The sequence below is a fragment of the Spinacia oleracea genome, chromosome 4, assembly GCF_020520425.1.
Source record: "Spinacia oleracea cultivar Varoflay chromosome 4, BTI_SOV_V1, whole genome shotgun sequence".
NCBI lineage: Eukaryota > Viridiplantae > Streptophyta > Magnoliopsida > Caryophyllales > Amaranthaceae > Spinacia > Spinacia oleracea.
This window is the reverse complement of record NC_079490.1, coordinates 858,775-878,565: the sequence shown is the minus strand read 5'-3', so window position 1 is coordinate 878,565 and position 19,791 is coordinate 858,775. Positions and strand designations below refer to the sequence as shown.

Below are 19,791 nucleotides of genomic sequence, written 5' to 3'. Positions count from 1 at the left end.
CTAATGAAATGCATTTAAAAACTGAATAAGTATATCCTTTTTAGAAAAAAAATATAAAAATCAAAAACACATCCATCGGTAAATCCTAATAAATCGAAAATTCTAAAGGAGAGGCTCAATACTACACAATACCCACTAATGGATTTCTCAATAAATTACTAAATTAAATAAACAATAGCAGAAAACTGAAATAAATGATCAAATTCACAAGGAAGCAACGAATAAGAGAAGATTTCCCAATATTCGAAATATTCGAGCGACCTAGCGCAGAAAATTCATGCGCCATTGTAGTAAAGAGAAGAGAGAAAATAGAGATTGAAAGAAAGCTGTCGAAACAGACGTGGCAAGGCTTCACAATGGGATAGCAGGTCTGGGGCGAATAATTCGTCGTCACGATGGGATAAGCTAAGAATTGCGTGATTGTGTGGTTGTGTAGTTCATGCACAACGACTTGCTAGTGTGTAGTGTAATGCCACTTTGTTGTGCCATAATTTGGCACATTCCCTGTATAGTGAAATTCACACTCTTATCATGCATCAGATGTTAACCAATCCTGTTATTTTAAATTTTTAAATTTTCATATACTGCCTAAATTTGGATAATCCTCCAACACTGGGGCGGAATTAGGGGTTGGCGTGGGCCATGGCATCCCATGATATGTTTAGCTCAAGTGGTTATTTTACCTTAAAAGTTAGAGGTTGGTGTGAGGTACAATGTTCGAATCTTAGCTCCTTCACTTTTACACTTGTTTTCTTTTACTCCGTATTTTATTTTTGTTTTTCATTGTTATAAAAACTATAAGTTAAATTTTTAATCCTATATATATTTTCTGGTTCCTCCCCTATTCCAACATAACAATTCGAAATCCACCTAAACCGCCTAAAAAATCACCAATTTCAGATCAGAAATAACCCTAAGTCTCTAGTTTTCCTTCAAATTTGAATAATCGATTAAAGCACAACATTATAGATTCATAGTACATACCACCCTTTTGTTGTGTGTGTCAATAAAAATAAAAATAAGAAATGATTGAAGCACAACATTTGTTTTTTTTTTTTTGGATATAGGCTTGAAGCACAACATCATAGTCATAGAATTATAGTATATACCGCCCTTTTTGTTGCGTGTGTCAATAAAAATAAAAATATTAAATGACTAAAGCACAACATTTTTTTTTTTTTTGACATAGGCTTGAAACACAACATCATAGTCATATAATTATAGTATCACAAATTCTTATTTACAATGGGTGTACAATAAATATTGTACATCGGAGTAAAAGTTAACTCAAAATGCTTAAAAGTTAAGCATATATAGGTAAAAGTTATCTATTTTCCAGTGATAAATTTTTTCATTTTAGTAAAATTTATTTCTTCAAAATAACTAATAAGGTATAAAATTAATCATTTAACCCTTTAAAATATTTATCTATCAAATTTGTTTTACTAATATAAAAGTTAATCAAAACTAGGTTAAAGTTACAAAAAAAAAGGTTAAAGTTATCTTGGTGTACAATAAATTTATTGTACACCTTGTGCGCACAAGACCTTTTGTTATAGTATATATCGCCCTTTTTGTTGCGTGTGTCAATAAAAATAAAAATATGAAATGATTGAAGCACATTTTTTTTTTTTTTTTTTGACATAGGCTCGAAACACAACATCATAATCATAGAATTATAGTATATACCGCCTTTTTGTTGCGTGTGTCAATAAAAATAAAATTAGAAATGATTTTACTGAGGTTGATATATGTCCTTAATTAGTTAATTGGTTATGTTCTTTAAGCAATTACCATTTTTGGGCTTACACGAAACATCAACAACTCATATTTGTTAGTTTTTTTTTTTTTTTTGCTTTCAAGTTTCTTGAAGACGAGAAAATGACATAGCAACAGATAGAGCTACATAACCTACGTGTGCATTTTTGGTCTATAGAAAGTCTTTTTTTTTTTTTTTTTTTTTATGACATAGGCTTAATATTGCATAATAAACGTGTATGACTCAAAAATAAGATTACAAAACAAATTGGGAAGAAGCTACTATAAACTGAAAGGGATGCAAGTTTTAAATATACGTATGAACAAATGGTAGAGGTGTTGTAGTGTTTATTTACGCAAAATTTTATCTCAGGTCTTAAGTACCACATTGGACGATTATATTAACTAAGTTTATGTTTTATATACCTCATTTCTAATATTTTGAGGGATTATAGGTTAAAATAAGTTAAGTTCAAATTAATTAAGATAAGTTTAGATAATATAAGTGTAAGAAAAACAAAGGTTGCTCAAGCACAATCTATAACTAAATAAAAACCGATAAATTCTAGTAAGTTCATATAAGATTAGTTTAGGAAATAAAAAAACTGAAAATCAGGTAAATAGAACACACCCTAAATAAGACCATTACGCATATTGCAAAACAATACTAACTCGGTAATATTATTGTTGTTTTCATCGGTAATAAGTGGTTTTAACTAGTAAATTATAAACCAAGTGAATAGAACAATGCCTTGTTAATTGTATAATTGTGCCTTGGGTAACCGGTAGCCTGACAGGTGGCCTCCTCCGGTCCACCGCTTGGGTGTAGACGTGTAGTCGACCTTGTGTGTCACGACCAGGGGCAGATCTTCCTTACAATGGGGGTGGGCCTGGCCCCCAACCGAAATATTCGTACTGTAATTTTGGTTTCGGTCCCCCTAAACTTTAAACATTGTATATATTCTATATTATATTGCTTAAATTTTTTAAGGGCCCCTTACAAAAAGGGTTTAAGATCCGCCACTGGTTACAACCAATTGATCGAGGAGACCATAGCACATGCACCAGTTTAGTCATTAGATATAAAAGGGGTCGCCCAAATAAGCGATCAAACTAAAAAATAACAAATGATATAGACGGAATTCGATTTCATAAGATTACTGTCCATAATTTTAACCAAATAAGCTAGTTGACATTTACGGTTTTTCCCCCGGCCTCGTGAACAAGAGAGGCCAAACTAGGGTACAACCGTACAAGTGCACAAAGGCTTGAGGGAAGTCATGTGTGAATTATTCCAATTTAGGCAGACACATGCAACCCATTTCGATCTTTTGACGAGTGTTTGGTTTGTCAAAACTCTTGTTGAAACTTTGCAAGGTAGTTAACACCATGAAGAGAGCAATAATCCCCTACGAATGACCATATCATAAATTATGTTCCTTCTACTCTTCTAGGAAATATACATTCTTGATTTTTTTGGTGCAAAAATATATGTTCTTGATGCAAAAATATATGTTCTTGATCGATATATAAGGAGAAGGACCCTATTAAACCGACATTTCTCACATGCGGTTTAATCCAGTCAATCTAATTCTGATCAACAAACGATTTGTGAATAGTGTAACACCCTTTAGAGAGATAGTCATCTTGTGTACGGGGAAAACTTACCCTTATGCGGAGTGTTTTTGATGATATAGTAGATGTCCTGTGAGACCGCTATATGTATAAGACCGTGATGTCTATCATTAAAAAAATGTATATAGTGTGTACGGAAATAGTGACAAAGTAATTACTTCCTCCGTTCTTATTTACATGACACAATTGAGTTTTGGACACTATTCACACGTGTTCCTTTGACTTCATTTTATGATTTTACGTATGAAAAAACATAGTCCTGTTGGGTCTTATTAGATTCGACTCGGTAAATATTTTTTAAATATCAACTTTTTATACTCTTTTCTTATCCATAATTGAAGATATTAATGTTTGAAATCGCGCGTTGGCAAATGTGCCTAAATAATTGTGTCATATTAAAAAGAACAGAGTAAATTATTTGATTAGAAAATACTTCGTATAACTTTTTGATTAAAAAGTGTAATTATTTGATATATAGTATAATTAATTGAATATAACTATTTGATCACGACTTATAACTATTTTATTACAACGTACAACTATTTGAGAAAAATATCATCTTATATTCAAGCCGTCATATATAAGTTTTTGTATTGATAATAACATTTTCCCACGACTTCGTATATCCCCTACTTTTATTCTTATCTCTCGTACCAAACGTTTTTACAGTACATAGTTCACTTAAGTACGGAGTAGTTTTTTTATTTTTTATTTTTTTTATTTTTTAATTGAAATGGTTTTCCTCGATAGAAGTGATATTAGTAGGGCCCACCTACCTCCATATACTCCATAGAAAAAAATTGTGAAATTACGAAATAGGGAATTGGGAAGCTCACTATAAAATCGTGCAAGTGCTTAGGCAATCCCCCACTCCCTCCTCGTACTAATTTCATTTTCTCTCTCAAAATAACAACAAACTTCTCTTCCTTTGTTGGTGTTTGTGCAATTGTAGAGGTATGATGTCATATTGTTTTTGTACAATTTGTTTAATTCATAATTTAGCTTGTTTTTATTCGATAGGTCACATGTTCAAAATCCTAATTTTCCATTTTTAATTTGTATTGTCAATAATAGGTTATTTCCGTGTAATATGTTTTTAGGTTATACTCCATAATTTGTTAAATTCATCCTAATTCAAAAATTCATCATATATTTATACGATAGATCACGTGTTCAAATCCCTTTTTTTCCATTTTTAATTTGTATTGTTATTTTGGGTGTTGTTGCTCATTTGCATGGAAAAAGTATATTTATGTTAGTTCTTTCTAAGTTTCTAGGTAGTTTGTTGTAGTTTATTATATCATCTTTTCCCTTTTATTGCTAATTACTTTAAGCTTGGAAGACTTATTTATTTATTTATCTATTTATCTTAGCTTAAATGGGAAGGATTTTTGATGAAAATTCTACAATAATTACCTCAAAATATTTTACTAGTTTTAATGATCCATGCGCCCCTTAGTACATTCGGGGTATAATTTTACATCATCTCACACCTATTTGCTATGAAGTTCGTACATGGTATGGACTAGGGAGTATATGATAATGTATTAACGTGGTATGTCTAATATTTTTGACGTGCTTAACCGTATTTTATCAAATTGTTTGATCAAATTAAATTTTCACAAATTCCTATTTACAAGGGTTGTACAATAAATATTGTACACCACAGTAAAAGTTAACTCAAAATGCTTAAAAGTTAAGCTTATATATGTAAAAGTTATCCATTTTTTAGTAATAAGTTTTTTCAATTAAATAAAACTTATTTCTTCAAAATCACTAATAATGTATAAAATTAATCATTTAACTCTTTAAATGTTTATCTATCAACGTTTTTTTTACTAATATAAAAGTTAATCAAAACTAGGTTAAAGTTACAAAAAAATGGGTAAAAGTTATCTTGGTTAAAATTTTCAGTTCATCTTTTATGTAGCCCTAAGTGTTGCATATAATTGTTGTTGTTATGGTAGTACTATGTATTAATTAATAAAAGAGAAATAATAATAATAAAAAAAAAGTCTTGCGTTAATTAATGGACATGGACAACCAAGTACGAATTATAATAATTTCATAAGAAAGTTGGTGTTTTGCATGATTTTTTTGCTTCCCTCAAAACTAGGTGAATTTATTTTTATTATTATAATAATAATAAAGTCGACAACTTTTGCATAAGACCGTCTTATCAGAAAAATCGTTTGATTGTTTAACTAATTGTTCAATTGTTTAACTAATTAGTTTTATTACTTAAGTAATTGATTTCATTACTTAATTAATTAGTTCAGGTGCTTAACTAATTGGTTCCAGTAGTTAACTTATACGTAGTATGTCACTAAATAGGTCTTTTTTGTAAGTCATATATAAAAATTTGTATAACAAAGCACAATCTTTTTCCAAAATTATCGTAGAAAAATATGAATCAAAGAGGCCGGTCATCTTGTAGTAAGATGGGATACTAATAATAGTTTCGAACTAGTTTGTATGAACTCTTTTTCTCAAAGTATTATAATTTTTGTTCCCTCAAAAAATATCATAATTTTTGTGAAACTTGATCTACAATAATACCTCGACCTAACGTTTTCCTCCAAAAAATATATAAACCGGAGAAATACAAGATGGATGCATAATTAGTCTATTCTACTATTCTAGTATCTAGAAAAAAAAAGAGGGTGGGTAGTAAGTTGTAACTATAACTAATATAATTTGTTAATTAGTCCGAGTCTCTTTCCTTATTCTTAGTAATTAGTTCTCAGAAGCTCGAAAATGGTAGTTCTACACGTCTTTCTTTTACCCTATTCAATACTATAAACCAACATTGCTTTTTGTGTGATCAAAACCCTTAAATTTGTGAGGTTGTTTGACTCATGTTCTGAGGTTGTTTGTATCCGTACTCTTTTCTCTAGTACTATTTTAAGTAATATATTTTTTCGGTTTGCGTAAAAAAACCTTAAAATTGAACGTAACAAGGACGACGTGTACACTTCTACTAAAATTTTAATTGTTCATAACAATCGCGTATTTGCGTGACCATAAAATAAGTTGGTATCTAGGGTCCAAACGTCTTAGATCATCATCTTGTAACAGTTAATGTGAAACAGTCTCACCCAAAATCGAGGCTTTGCCCTATTTGGCCATTGTTGATTTGTTGTGAATTGTTTAGGTGGTTGGACGTTAGTTACACACAAGCTAGTAGTGTGTGCGCCAAAGAGGCCTTTTTATAGAGGGAGGAGAGGCCCATATCAGATATGTGCCTCCAAACACATATCTGATGGCACAATGGTAATTGCACCATTATTTTTAAAATTTTTGAGTACTATACTTGATAAATGAACACTATTTTTAAACTTCTTGGTACCATTTTTGAGGTTTTGAGTACCATTTCTGAATTTATGAGTACCATTTTTTAGCTTCTGAGTACCATTTTTGAACTTATTTTGATCTTATACCATTTTCGAGCTTCTGAGTACCAAAACAATGATGATTAGTCAAACTCGAATTTTTTTATTATTTTTTTGTTGACAGAAGAGAAACGTAAATTATACGTACTTACCAATGAGAATTTCCTTTTAAAATTTAGCTACTGACACCAGACAACAGTAACATACACGAAACTGATATTTTTCAAATAAAATATAGTATTTGACCCAATTCCTATAATTTCTCAATTAGCTACACTTGTATAGTAGAATCAAAATGAATTCTCATGCATTGTTGCATTTGTCATTACCAAGTACTTCTACTTGTCATGCATTATAATCTACCTATGTTCATTTTCAGGCAAGCAATGGGTGCCGGCGGACAAAGGAAAACCGCGACCACTAAACCGCGAGGAGGAGGAGGAGTGGCGGCTATTCGGCGGGCCCCTAACTCGAAACCACCCTTCACACTAGGCCAACTCAAACAAGCCATCCCACCACATTGTTTCCAAAGGTCCCTCATAAAATCCTTCACCTATCTAGTATATGACCTTACACTAGTCTCTTGCTTATACTTCATTGCTTCTTACGTTATTCCAACTTTAGCTTACCCTTTCCCTTTGTTGGGTTGGGCCGTATATTGGGCTGTACAAGGCTGTGTTCTCACGGGTATTTGGGTCATAGCCCATGAATGTGGCCACCATGCTTTTAGTAATTACCAATGGGTTGATGATATGGTGGGCTTAGTTTTTCATTCCTTCCTTTTGGTCCCATACTTTTCTTGGAAGTATAGCCACCGTCGCCACCACTCCAACACCGGCTCGTTGGACCGGGATGAGGTGTTTGTACCCAAGCCCAAGTCTGAAATGTCTTGGTACTCTAAGTCCATGAACAACCCACCGGGCCGTTTGGTGTCTCTTATAATCACACTTGTATTGGGTTGGCCCTTGTACTTGCTCTTCAACGCGTCGGGCCGTCCATATGACCGGTTCGCTTGTCATTTTGACCCAAACGGGCCCATTTTCTCAACCCGGGAAAGGGCCCAAGTTTTGGTATCTGATTTAGGTGTTCTTGGGGTGTTGTTTCTCCTATACAAGGTTGCTATGGCTAAAGGTCTTGTTTGGGTGGTTTGCATTTACGGCGTCCCACTTTTGGTTGTTAACGGTTTTCTTGTCACCATAACGTACCTCCAGCACACGCACCCAGCGTTGCCCCACTACGACTCATCGGAGTGGGATTGGCTTAAAGGCGCGTTGTCCACAATGGACCGCGATTATGGCGTGTTAAACAAGGTTTTCCATAATATAACAGATACTCATGTTGCTCATCATTTGTTCTCTACAATGCCTCATTACAATGCAATGGAAGCAACCAAGGCAATAAAGCCTATTCTTGGAGAATATTATCAATTTGATGAGATGCCATTTTATAAGGCTTTATGGAGGGAAGCTAAGGAGTGTTTGTACGTTGCGCCAGACGTGGATTCTCACCAGAAAGGTGTATTTTGGTACCAGAATCGGTATTAAAAGTTCAATGCAAGTCCTGAACTGTTGAGAAAGTGATTTTGACGCACCAAAAAGTGATTTTAAAACATAGGGAATTGTGTGCTATTCACATAGAATGATAAAAGTGTGCCAAAATCAGTTTCCTGAACTGTTAGGTTATGAACCAAGTGATTAGTTCTCATGAAAGCATGCATTTGCACTTGTTCCATGTATCATATTATAAGTTATGGAGAATATATGTTAATAGTGTCTTGGTATATAATGTAAAGATAGATTCTCTATCTATGTTAAATTTGGTCATGTCAAAATGTGTTAAGTACAATATTTTCTCGTTACAACTAAAAGTTGATACCTCGATTTGAAACTCACATATTCATGAGAAAACATGTTCATCTTTTGTTAGCTTAAATCTAACTGCAAATTAAACTACACAGAAAAACATTCTGACACTGCAACAAAGTATCCATAAATCAGAACTTGCTGTAAATTCATCTGTGTATCCTACCAGCTGTCTGTCTCCACCTGCCACAGAATATCAAAGTTTAACCCCCGGAAATAATTATAATTCATCCGAAATGATGATTAAGTTTGTCTGCCTTGGTTTTCTTTCCTTATATTATCCAAAAAAAAAAGAGGAAATAATTATAAAAGCCATTTTCTCGTGGAGTAAAACGAGTACAAAAGCGAAATATGTTATTCTTCTGATATTAATCCTCACAAGGTTGTAGTTGTTACCAACTTGTATTTCAGAAAATTCATTTTTAAGAATAGCAATTACTCACAAATGAATCACAAAACTTCACTGCACTAATCTAAGTTAATTGCTCCAAAGTGCACACTAATGACCAACATTGAAAAAAAAGCAAAATTCTGTACTTATTATTGACAAAATATTGGAGATTCTGACATGTACCACACCTGAGAACTCCAGATCATCTTCCATTCCCCTTCTAGAAGCTGAGGTTCACCATATATCCTTATCTTGAGCTGTGGAAAATTAGCTTATCAATTGCCTGCAAAAGTTGCAAATACATGTAACGGATAAGCGCAATTTAGAAGGTGGACCATGGTGCACATAGAGCATGGTGCACCTTAACAACACTAGTATATAATTGAAAGAACATCTGGTTACGAGAAAAGAACATGAGTATTTTTTTTATTTATGTTTTTAATACATAGTAAAATAATATGTTATTTTTATAACAAAAAAGCGAAATATTATATCGCATGTTCTTTTGCCGTAATGTCATGTTCTTTTGCATATGCACATATGTTCTTTTGGTGCACCATGCTCTATGTGCACCACGGTCCATAGTCCACGAATTGAACGGATAAGTGCACACACACAGGAAATAGGTATACATATTCAGTATCAAAATTACTAGCAGAGTTTGAGCATTGCACCAATCTTAAAAGCTGCTTCCACACAGTAGCAGAATAAGAGCAAGCAAAAAATAAAAGTAAAAATATTAGCCAAATTAGGATTACTAACTTGGTTGATTCTGCCTATAATTTTTCTCGGTATTTCTTTCGTTGAACATGTCATTAAACCTGCCTCTATCTGCTGCATTGGCCACAGGCTCAGTATGGGCTGCATTCAAATTGCTTACTTCTTTGTGTCTTTTTCCTGAACACATAACCTATAGGCCACTGTTACTCTGTTAGTGTTGGACCAATATTAGACCTGACCAAAAGGCGGGCCGGGCCGGGTTTGGGGCTGGGACGAGGACATAAAAACCTGCCCTTTATGTCGGGCCGGTCAAGCTTCGGGCTAATTTTGTGTGCCCAAACCTGCTATTTCGGGCCAAAAATAGCGGGGGTTTTGGGCCGGGTCAAATTTATAACTAAAATTGTTGTTTTACGTTACCTAACGCTCGCAAATTTTTGAAAAAGTCCGGGTCGGGTCAACGGGCCGGACCCATGTTTATCAGCTCTAGTGTTGGTAAAGGTTGCATCATCAAAATGTATTCCATACTCATCATTCAGCTTCATTAAGAACATCATAAGTCTCTAATCTTGTTGACTTTTCAGGATCTTCTGAGTTATAGTACACTGTACACGTGCAGTTCGTACACGAGCAAACAGGTAAGGGATCATTACTGTCAATTTCATCTCACAGCCTTGATCTTAGTAAAGAAGTCGGAAATAAAAAGGGTTCAATGTAAACAGATATATACAAGTTTTATTACAGAGGAAAACAGGGTTCTTCTGCATCTATCATTTTTGTAAAAAATCTGTCATGTGTGTCCATCAAAATGTAAGTTATGACTATCTCATGCACTTCTATTAACAGGAATACAGGATACCAGGTGAAAATTACTCAGTATACATGGAATGTGATTTAAAAAGGTTAAGTCTCTTGCTAAACTAATAGAACTGCGAGGGGGGAAATATTCTATGTAAATGAAGTACACTGTAACCTTGGCCAAAAAATACATTGCTTAATTTAACTTAAAACGGATAATTTAGGAGGCAGGTGAAGCAAAATCACATTAAATATTGTCCTTAACGCGTAAGATCTGCAGGATTTTTCGCACATCTTAAAAGGTGATTGACTACCTAAAATGTATATTGTGTAACGGTCCGCAGGTTGTGATTCTCGTTAACATGCAAGACTTCATATAGTTCAAGGTATTATGTATGAAAGAAATGCAAAAAAGGAAAAAAAATCAAAATAATTGAAGACCAATATGGCAGTAAGTTTCCTGGTACAGAACAGCTTCAATCAATCTGAGTGCACCACCTGGTTAGCTTTTCTTAATTTTATCTATGTTCAATTAAGAATTAACATTTCCTAGACTAGAGAATCCTAATACATAGAAATAATATTATGGTGACCAAAAAAACATAACAATAATGTGATCTTTTGATACAGTTTTGAACTTAGCCAAGTTTTCCTTTACGTTACTGAATCCTGAATTAAGAAAACGGGCATTTTTCTAACAAAAATCATGATTTGTTACCTTTAAAATCGTATCTCAAACGATCTTCAAATGTGAAAGCTCAGACACGCATTAAATGTCCTCTCATATGAATCATCATAGGAACACCAATCCTAGGATATCTGAATGATTTCTTTCCATAATAAACAAGGGGGGAAGATCACTCGAGATTTATGTCCAAAACCGTGACACTTAGTTCAAACTTCAGACATCTATAAATAGGGCCTTCATACTTCTTGTAATCTCACAACCTAATCCCAAATTATTCAATTAGTTTCTTGGTTAGCTTCGATTCTTCATCCCCATGGTAAACCCACCCACCCACCCGGGCCTATCGGGCCACAGTGTCCATGACACAGCACTTGTACCAACCATTTCTGGTAATAGTCAAGGTTCAGTTAATGTTAACCTCTGCCTTAACTCAACTAGCACCTTCTCTTCTCAGAGTCAGGCCTTTCCTGTGTCGGGTCAACTGGTCTCACAGCATGTGGATGCAGCTAGGAGTAGGAGATCCAACTTTAGTATACCTTTTGGTCTCATACGACCTCAAAACACTGTAAACATCAACATTGTTATGGGACAAAATTCTTCCATCAATATCAATCTCCTTAGAAGTAACAACCCTTCTTCCCAATTTGCAAGAAACCATCTTTCTGCAACTTCATCAAATAATCCCCCAAATATAAACAATGTCTACAACAACCCCACATCTTCCTTTCTCCAGCGACCGTTGTCAAATCTAGACCCGAACCTAGAACCTATTCTCAATAGGAGTTCAGAAACGAATGAGCGCACACAGTTTACCAGGCATCACTCACAATATGCTTCTCCCATAGTTACTAATACAGACTATGAGCAAGAGATTCCTACTGCTATTCCATGTGTAAGACAAAACACAGTCAATTTATCCCCACATCAAGGGAGCACAACCCACCCATGCCAAAGTATTCCTAGTCGAAATCACCCTGTTTCTTGGAGTGGGATGCGTTTAAGTTCATTCAATCTATCTAGATATCATTTTCCTGCTCTTCCAATTTCAACCCTGAACTCACCAAAACACCAAGTTCAAGAAACTTCATTTCACCCTCAACCAAATCTTCCAACTTTTCCTGAAAGCCACCCTGCGACAAAAGTATCTGAACAAGCTCCTGAACCTGATTTCGACTGTAATCCTCTCACCCAGACAGAGGTGCCGTCTCAAAATGGCAACAAAGCTGCAACAACTGTACTTGCATCTCCAGCAAGAAGACGGGATAATTCAGCTATGAGGCGCAAGAGCCGTCAGTACGTAAAGTACGGCCCATACCCTTGCGTTAAGTGCAATGTTGTTTTTGAGAATGCAAATTCCTATTCAGCACATTTCCAGAGGCATTATAAGGGTGAAACTCCGGCTGAGAAGAAGAAACGACGTGAAAGTAAGATCAAGAAGAGGGATCTGCACATAGCAAAGTCCATTGATGGGGTCACAGTAATGCCTGGGTTTGGGGATAATATTATTACTGATGGAACTCATGGGAGTGCCAATACATCCAATCAGGGAAAAGAGTTTGCTTCTCATATTATCAAGGAGGAGGTACAAAATGATTTACAATGAGAGGGGTATTATAGGGAGTTGCATTGGGATTCAGTTATTAGTGGCTTGCATAAGGTAGCTAGTTGTTAGGGTAAAAGCTCTATATATAGAGCATATTAGAGAGACGGAGAGGCATGTTGAGAATTGTGGAAATTAGTCAGTTAATAGTAATTGATAGAGTGCCCTTGTAATCGGTGATTTCCACCGTGATAATCATGAATACAATTTATTGTGACTTGTCCTTCCTTAATCATCCTTCTCCCTCCCTTAATCTTTCTTTTATGCCACTAATCTTACGGTTTTGGGACTATAAGCTATGTCCATTCACAGCATGATTCTACTTTTATTGATTAGCATTTGAAAGTGGCAGTTCTAATAGGTTGAGTTTTGAATGTCTAGTAAAACCTTAAACAATGATTAGTTCCTTTCTAGTTTTCTATACATAACAGATTGTAATGAACTAACTGCAAATTCATTACAACTTTAAACATTTGCTTCCACGATATATGGAACTATGGAAGTAATGGGAACACGAAGATTGTGTTCCAAAGGACATACAAAATTAATACTAAGATGTCGAAAAATTTCTATATATGTCCTTATTCAAAGATATCAATTTTCAGTTCGTTCAACACTTCAATTAGTGCCCGACAATAAGATTGTGATCAACTGCCCGGCAATAAGATTGTGTTCAATTACTGCCCGGCAAAAAATTGGTGTACAATTAGTAAGTGCACACTTCTTAAAATGTCAACTATCATCATAGCACAAAGAATATCACACAATTATACAACCAACACTGTTATTCCTCTGTTTTCTTGAGATGGTAAATTGTTGAGGCCTTCTCATTTTTAAATATTTTAGATGAGCAAAAAACAACTATGACTATCATGTTTTTTTGTTCTTTTTTTTTTTTTTGAAATGCTACCCACCTTTTTTAGTAAGTGGGTAGTTCTTTTATTTTTATGGTAAAAGAAGGATGATACCAACTATTTACTGGACACATTATTAACAAATGATAGCATATTCATGTACAGAAATTAACCAAGCAACCAAAACTTACACGAGTCTGCATGAGAAGTAAAGAAAAACATACTTTGTGAGATGTTCAAATTACTCCAGGGAACATATCTACAGATCTTCAAACACCATCAGAACTCGAACAAATCACTGAGCCTATATCAGTAATATCACAGCAGTGTGACTCGGATAAAATGTTACTGCTGCAATATCATTATTAGCAATTAAGTTAGCAGGAGAATAGCCAGAGTGGTCCTGACAAATAAACAAATAGCAAAACATTTAGCATCAAAGACAAGATCACCAAAACATTATTGTAATCTAATGACACTTGATTGGAAGCTATCAATTAAATGTAAAATTGTATTTGCATCAAACTAGAACGTAGAACTAAACTCGCACTACCTTCAATTACATTGATAAAGGAAAACCTCTTATTGTAATTTCTTATTGCTTACTGAGAATTAAACCTGTATTAATCATCAAGGGAGACATTCTGTTCCAAACAACTAGTTTTCAGAGTTTTCCAATGTTTTGTTTGTGAATGAGAGAATAAATCTATTGCACTGGAAAAAAAAAATCCTCGATGATGCTAGAGAAGCCCCTAATTTGACAAAGAAAGGTTACATTTTCTACTGAATGCTATATCTTCTTCCTCCTTTGCTCCCATCTATCTCTCAACTCCCCTTCCTCTCTATTTTTTCTCACTACTTATCAACAACAAAAGTGAAGCTTCATAGCTAAAAAAAGAAATTCAGTAAAAAAAAATTAATTAAATTTATGCCTAAAATTGGCATGAAAAACAAAATGCAAAAAACTAAAAGCATGCAAGAGATAAACTAACCTGCCCCCATAAACAAGACACTTTTCTTGCTCATTAGGATCTTTCCTTTTAATAGCTTTAAAGGTAGTATAAACAAGCAAAACTCCTCCTACACAGCTGCAGAAGCATTCAGACACACTTGCTTACTTGCTCTATGAATAAATATCCATACCAAACTTGGGGTCCCATTAAACATTTGCCTTCACAGAACTGAAAACCATTATTTGATTTCCTGGTGAATTAACTATCTGCTCCTGTCGAAGTATACTACTATAAGGTCATAGCATATACCTTTATCACATTTTCAACCACATTCACTAGGTGTTGGATTCGCATTGTATGGAAGAAAACATCTAGGCAAGTGCCTTAGACCTTTCAACCACGGCGAGGTGGTTAATTTCTGCAACTAAGCAAGCAAGCAGAGAGTAGATTGCATCTGATTTCAAGTGAGAGGTATCACCAGAAGTAAAGATAGTAACACCATTCTCCAGATGTATCCAACTGCATCCTGCAAGCTTCTTAACCTCCTTTCCTTTCATCTTCTTCCTTATCCTTCCTACCTCGACCCAGTTTCCTTCTGAAGCATATACGTTAGCCAATTGCACATAACGGGACCCACTTTCACCTTCAATCCTCAATAGCTTCTCCTCTGCTTCTCTAGCCAATTCTAAATTCCTGTTTATCCTACAAGCATTTAGAAAAGCACCCAATAAAACAGCATCTGGTTCAAAAGGAACTCTTTCCATTAAAGCAGATGCCTTTTCCAGCTGATTAGCCCTTCCATAGAGATCAATCATACAAGCATAGTGATCAGCTTCTGGTTGAATACCATAATCACTTTCCATGGCATGAAAGTAATTTTCACCTAATTCTACCAAGCCAGCATGCCTACAAGTTGATAAAAGAGCCACAAAAGTTGCAGCATTTGGTCTAATATTATCTCTCTCACACATCTCCTTGAACAACATAATGGCCTCATTTTCTTTCCCATGATGAGCATAACCAGTAATCATCACATTATAAAGGACTGAATCCCTTTCTTTGACTTGTAAGAAAATTCTCTCTGCATATGTTATATGGCCACATTTTGAGTACATGTCAATCATTGAACTCAGAAGTTTACCATCTATTTTTGTCACGGACTTTAATATGTAAGAATGAATTTGCTTTCCAGGATGCAAGGAGGCTTGTATAGCACAAGCACCAAGCATACTCATTAGTATCAACGCATCTGGAATAACATTTGCTTCTTTAGCTAGAAATTCTGATAAAAGGTTAAATGCCTCTTCACAACATTGCGATTTCACATACCCCGAAAACAATGCTGTCCAAACTACAGTGTTCTGCTCAATCAATGTGTCAAAAAGCCTTCGAGCTTCCTCCATGTTTCCCATCAATGAGTACGCCACAATCATCGAACTGATTGAAAAGGCGTTCCCTATACTAGATGTTGTATAAGCAAACTTTGCATAATCCATATTGCCACACTTACAGTAGACGTCAACAACACCACTGCTAATAAAAGAATTCTCAATAAATCCAGCCTTCAAAACATGTGCATGGATTTCCTTCCCAAGCTTCAGGTTCCTCATACTCGAACAAGCACCTAAAATGCTAGCAAAAGTATGGTTATTTAATCTAATCCCATTTTCCATCATACAAATAAATAATCTGAATGCCTTCTCATGAAAACCATTCTGAACAAAACCAGAAATGATTGTATTCCATGATATAGTATCATTCAACTCCACCTCGTGCCAAAAGATATCCAAAGCCAAATCCAACTCACTTTCTCTACAACAAGCAGCAACTATAGCATTCTTAGATACAGAATCCAAACAACCCCTACATTCATTAAAAACTCGAATGGCTTCTCGAAAACACCCACATTTAGAATACATGTCAATAAGTGAACTACAAGAAAACCCACTAAAAACATTCCCACTCTTCACCATATATGAATGCAACTGTGTTCCTAGAGACACGAAACATAACTTGGCAACCAAGTTAAGCATAGTAGTGACAGTGAACTCATCAATTCTACTACAACTACCACCATGAATTTGGGATGATTGCATCTCAACAAAGAGTCTAAGAGCAAGATCACTCCTTTCATGCTCGAGCTCAGGCTTATCATCAACATTATTGACATACCCAGCTAACATAGAATTGTAAGTGACCAAGTCCTTGTGTGGTGAAGAGTTAAAAAGGAATTCAGCTTTCTTTAAATCATGATTCTTTAAGTGGGCAGCAATGATGGTGTTCCAAGAGTATACATTTCGTTCAGGCATTTCATCAAACAGTTTGTGGGCATGCCGCAAAAACCCATTTTTCGCATAATAGTGGATTAGCTGATTTGTTGTGAAGATGATGGATTGAAACCCAGATTTTATGGCCTGAGAATGGAATAACAGAACCTCTTTCAGAGATTTCAGGTGCATTTATAGCAGGTTGGAAATATGAGCGTCGCGTTTTTTTTTTCTTTTCTTTGGCGCAAAAGAGCGACAGTTCTTAATGTACTTCGTAATGTTTTTTGGTTTTATTTTTGAATTAATGATATGATCCATATTTGTAATTGTAAATTAAGACATACTCCCTCCCCCTTATTTCAGGAAAAATGAGTTCAGATAAATTCAGTTAAGTTTAGATAAGTTCAGATAAGATAAGTTCAGGAAAAATAAAGGTTGACAAGTACAACCTGTAACTAAAATAAGTTTTGATAAGTTCTAATAAGTTCAGTTAAGTTCAGATAAGTTCAGATAGGTTCAGATAAGATAAGTTCAGGAAAAATAAGTGGAAATCAGGTGAATAGAACGCACTCTTAAACGAATATGTTAAAAATGTTATAACTATGCAGTAGTTTGGAAGATATTCAGTTAAATATTTTGTGAAAAAAATAATCAAATCCGTGCGTGCACGGAATCTAATCTAATTTTACGTAATTTGCATTTATAAATGGCCCCTACGTGGCGGTCCAAGTAAGTTATTAGATTAAGGGGAGAATATCCTTAATTTTGGGTTATCTGATTACACAATCATGTATGCTCGTCTAAAGGCATTATGACACTTTATTTGAGAAATTAGAATCTTGCCTCCAATGGATCGAAATGGACATATAAGTATGCAACTAAATTGAGAACTGATGGGTCATATTTATATAGGGTATTTTAGGCGCATTTATGTTACATTTCTAGGCAGTGGCGGAGCTAGAATTTTTTTTCGGGGTGTCGGCATTGGCGTTCCCAATATTTTTAGAGTGTTGTGTCTGGTGTTCTTCCACAACACACGATATATTATTAACAAAAATTATCGTCCTAAAATTAATAAATATTAATATTTCAATAAAAACGTATAAAATTATTACAATTTTTCTCTATTGGTTTCATATGTGTGGTGAAAAGAATAACTTAATTTGGGGAAATGTAAATTCAAAACTCTAAGAGACCAGTTCTTTAATGACTGGTCTCTTAGGACTATCTCCCATAGTTATTCAAAATTATTAGAGACCAATTGTTAAAATTATTAGAGACCAATTGTTTCTAAAGGCTGATGTCTTAGTATTAGCAATGTTTTTAGTATAACCTAAGAGATCGGTTCTATATAATAATAGGTCTCTTAGCTCTCAGTTATAAGTTTTTTTTTTCAATTTTTCTTTGGGGGGTCGGTGGACCCCCATGCACCTACTTGGTTCCGCCACTGTTTCTAGGCATTCGTCTCATTTTAGTTGCATTTAGGGTCACATTTGCATAAGTTGTCGTTGTCGTACTCTATTACGCCCTGGTTGTGTTTTCTTTAATATTTCAGGTGATTGAATGCTATGTTCAGAGTTGATTTGGATTATGAACGGATGGAATGTTGACTCAAGGATCATTACATGCCTCTGGGGATAATTTTGAGTCAACATTTCTAGTGCTGAAGCAGAGTACAAGGTAAGCATCAAAACGGACAAACGTTCACTCTTTTGATGATATCTCAAGTTCTACATATCGAAACGAGACGATTTTGATTGGGCTAGAAAGCGGGCTTAACGAGCTTTCCAACGATAGGCCAAACATCCCTAAGGGCATTGTAGAACAAGAGTTATGACATAGACAAAGGTGATTCGACTATCCGATGTGATCACAACCCACAACGCTGGCCCAACTTACTCATTATTGTTGTATAATATTGTCATTTGTCTTGCAAAATATTCTTTTAGTGTGTTAGTGGTTTACATTGGTTATACTTGTATATTATTATTTAAACATTTTGCATGCTCACCTTTTTCAAATTAGTAAAAGTTTTTTTTAAAATTAGTTGTGATCATCATATCAAATTACTTACTATTTTCATTTTCAGCCTACAACAATGAGGAAATTAAAACTGAAAATTCAAATATTATGTTCAAATCACACTTCATACACACATTCAAAAGTATCAGTACTCGAGACTACAAGAAAAGCAAGATTCAAGATTGAAGATATAGAAAAATAAGAGGATGATTTGTACCAATATTTTGTAATTCAAATACGAGAGTACAATTTTACATAGACAATGCCTAAATTTTTTTTTGTTTGGTAAAATATATTATTTGACATATTTTAATGGCACAATATATGTAAATATATGTTCAATGTAATAACATAGTAATATAATAACTATGTTTATTTAAAATTAATAAATACCCATTTCACAATCAATAGATAAATGTTAATTTCTAAATTGGTTGAATAAATGAGGATTCTCAAATCATTAGATAAAAGTTCAACTTCGAAAGAGTAGATAAATGTTCATTTCCAAATAAATAATGTTCATTTCTAAAATAGTAAATGTGATAAAATATATTATTGATAGGGAAAATATAATGTTGTGTCGTGTTATTCGTGGGCATACGCTTCTATTTATAATACAAACTAGATCTCCTCATCTTCATAGGTTTCCTAATTCATATAGACTTCTATATAACCCAGTTATAACATAACTCTAGTACATATGCTATCATATAGAATAACTGCGTTATCTTCAATAAAATGTTCATTTTCAAAATAGTAAATGTTCATTTCCAAATTAATAAATAAATGTCCATTTTCGAAATAGTAAATGTTCATTGCCAAATAAATCAATATTCATTTCTAAAATAGTAAAT

General features: G+C 34.2%; 2 protein-coding genes across 7 annotated transcripts; one reads left to right on the top strand and one right to left on the bottom strand.

Annotated features, from left to right (window-relative positions):
- The first annotated feature begins 4,198 nt into the window (after positions 1-4,198).
- Positions 4,199-8,608, top strand: LOC110800912 (delta(12)-acyl-lipid-desaturase-like). 2 transcript variants are annotated; one of them, XM_022006238.2, is made up of 2 exons: positions 4,199-4,347; positions 7,165-8,608. In XM_022006238.2, the coding sequence occupies exon 2, from the start codon at positions 7,172-7,174 to the stop codon at positions 8,327-8,329; it is 1,158 nt and encodes a 385-aa protein (XP_021861930.1). In that variant the 5' UTR covers positions 4,199-4,347; positions 7,165-7,171; the 3' UTR covers positions 8,330-8,608. The 2 variants fall into 2 exon arrangements, with proteins under 2 accessions (XP_021861930.1, XP_056682747.1); XM_056826769.1 differs by lacking the exon at positions 4,199-4,347 and adding an exon at positions 6,241-6,666.
- An 83-nt stretch (positions 8,609-8,691) lies between these two features.
- Positions 8,692-17,295, bottom strand: LOC110802342 (putative pentatricopeptide repeat-containing protein At3g18840). Of its 5 annotated transcripts, XM_056826767.1 has the most exons (6): positions 14,688-17,295; positions 13,920-14,046; positions 10,176-10,407; positions 9,801-9,948; positions 9,227-9,321; positions 8,692-8,830 (listed from the first exon to the last, which is right to left on the bottom strand). In XM_056826767.1, the coding sequence occupies exon 1, from the start codon at positions 17,105-17,107 to the stop codon at positions 15,020-15,022; it is 2,088 nt and encodes a 695-aa protein (XP_056682745.1). In that variant the 5' UTR covers positions 17,108-17,295; the 3' UTR covers positions 8,692-8,830; positions 9,227-9,321; positions 9,801-9,948; positions 10,176-10,407; positions 13,920-14,046; positions 14,688-15,019. The 5 variants fall into 5 exon arrangements, with proteins under 5 accessions (XP_056682745.1, XP_056682746.1, XP_021863501.1 ...); XM_056826768.1 differs by lacking the exon at positions 10,176-10,407 and having other exon boundaries at positions 9,801-9,958; XM_022007809.2 differs by lacking the exon at positions 10,176-10,407.
- Positions 17,296-19,791: the final 2,496 nt, after the last annotated feature.

What these genes read in the sequence shown, in the direction of transcription:
- LOC110802342 (XM_056826766.1), bottom strand. Translation starts at nt 17,107, where the DNA reads ATGCACCTGAAATCTCTGAAAGAGGTTCTGTTATTCCATTCTCAGGCC.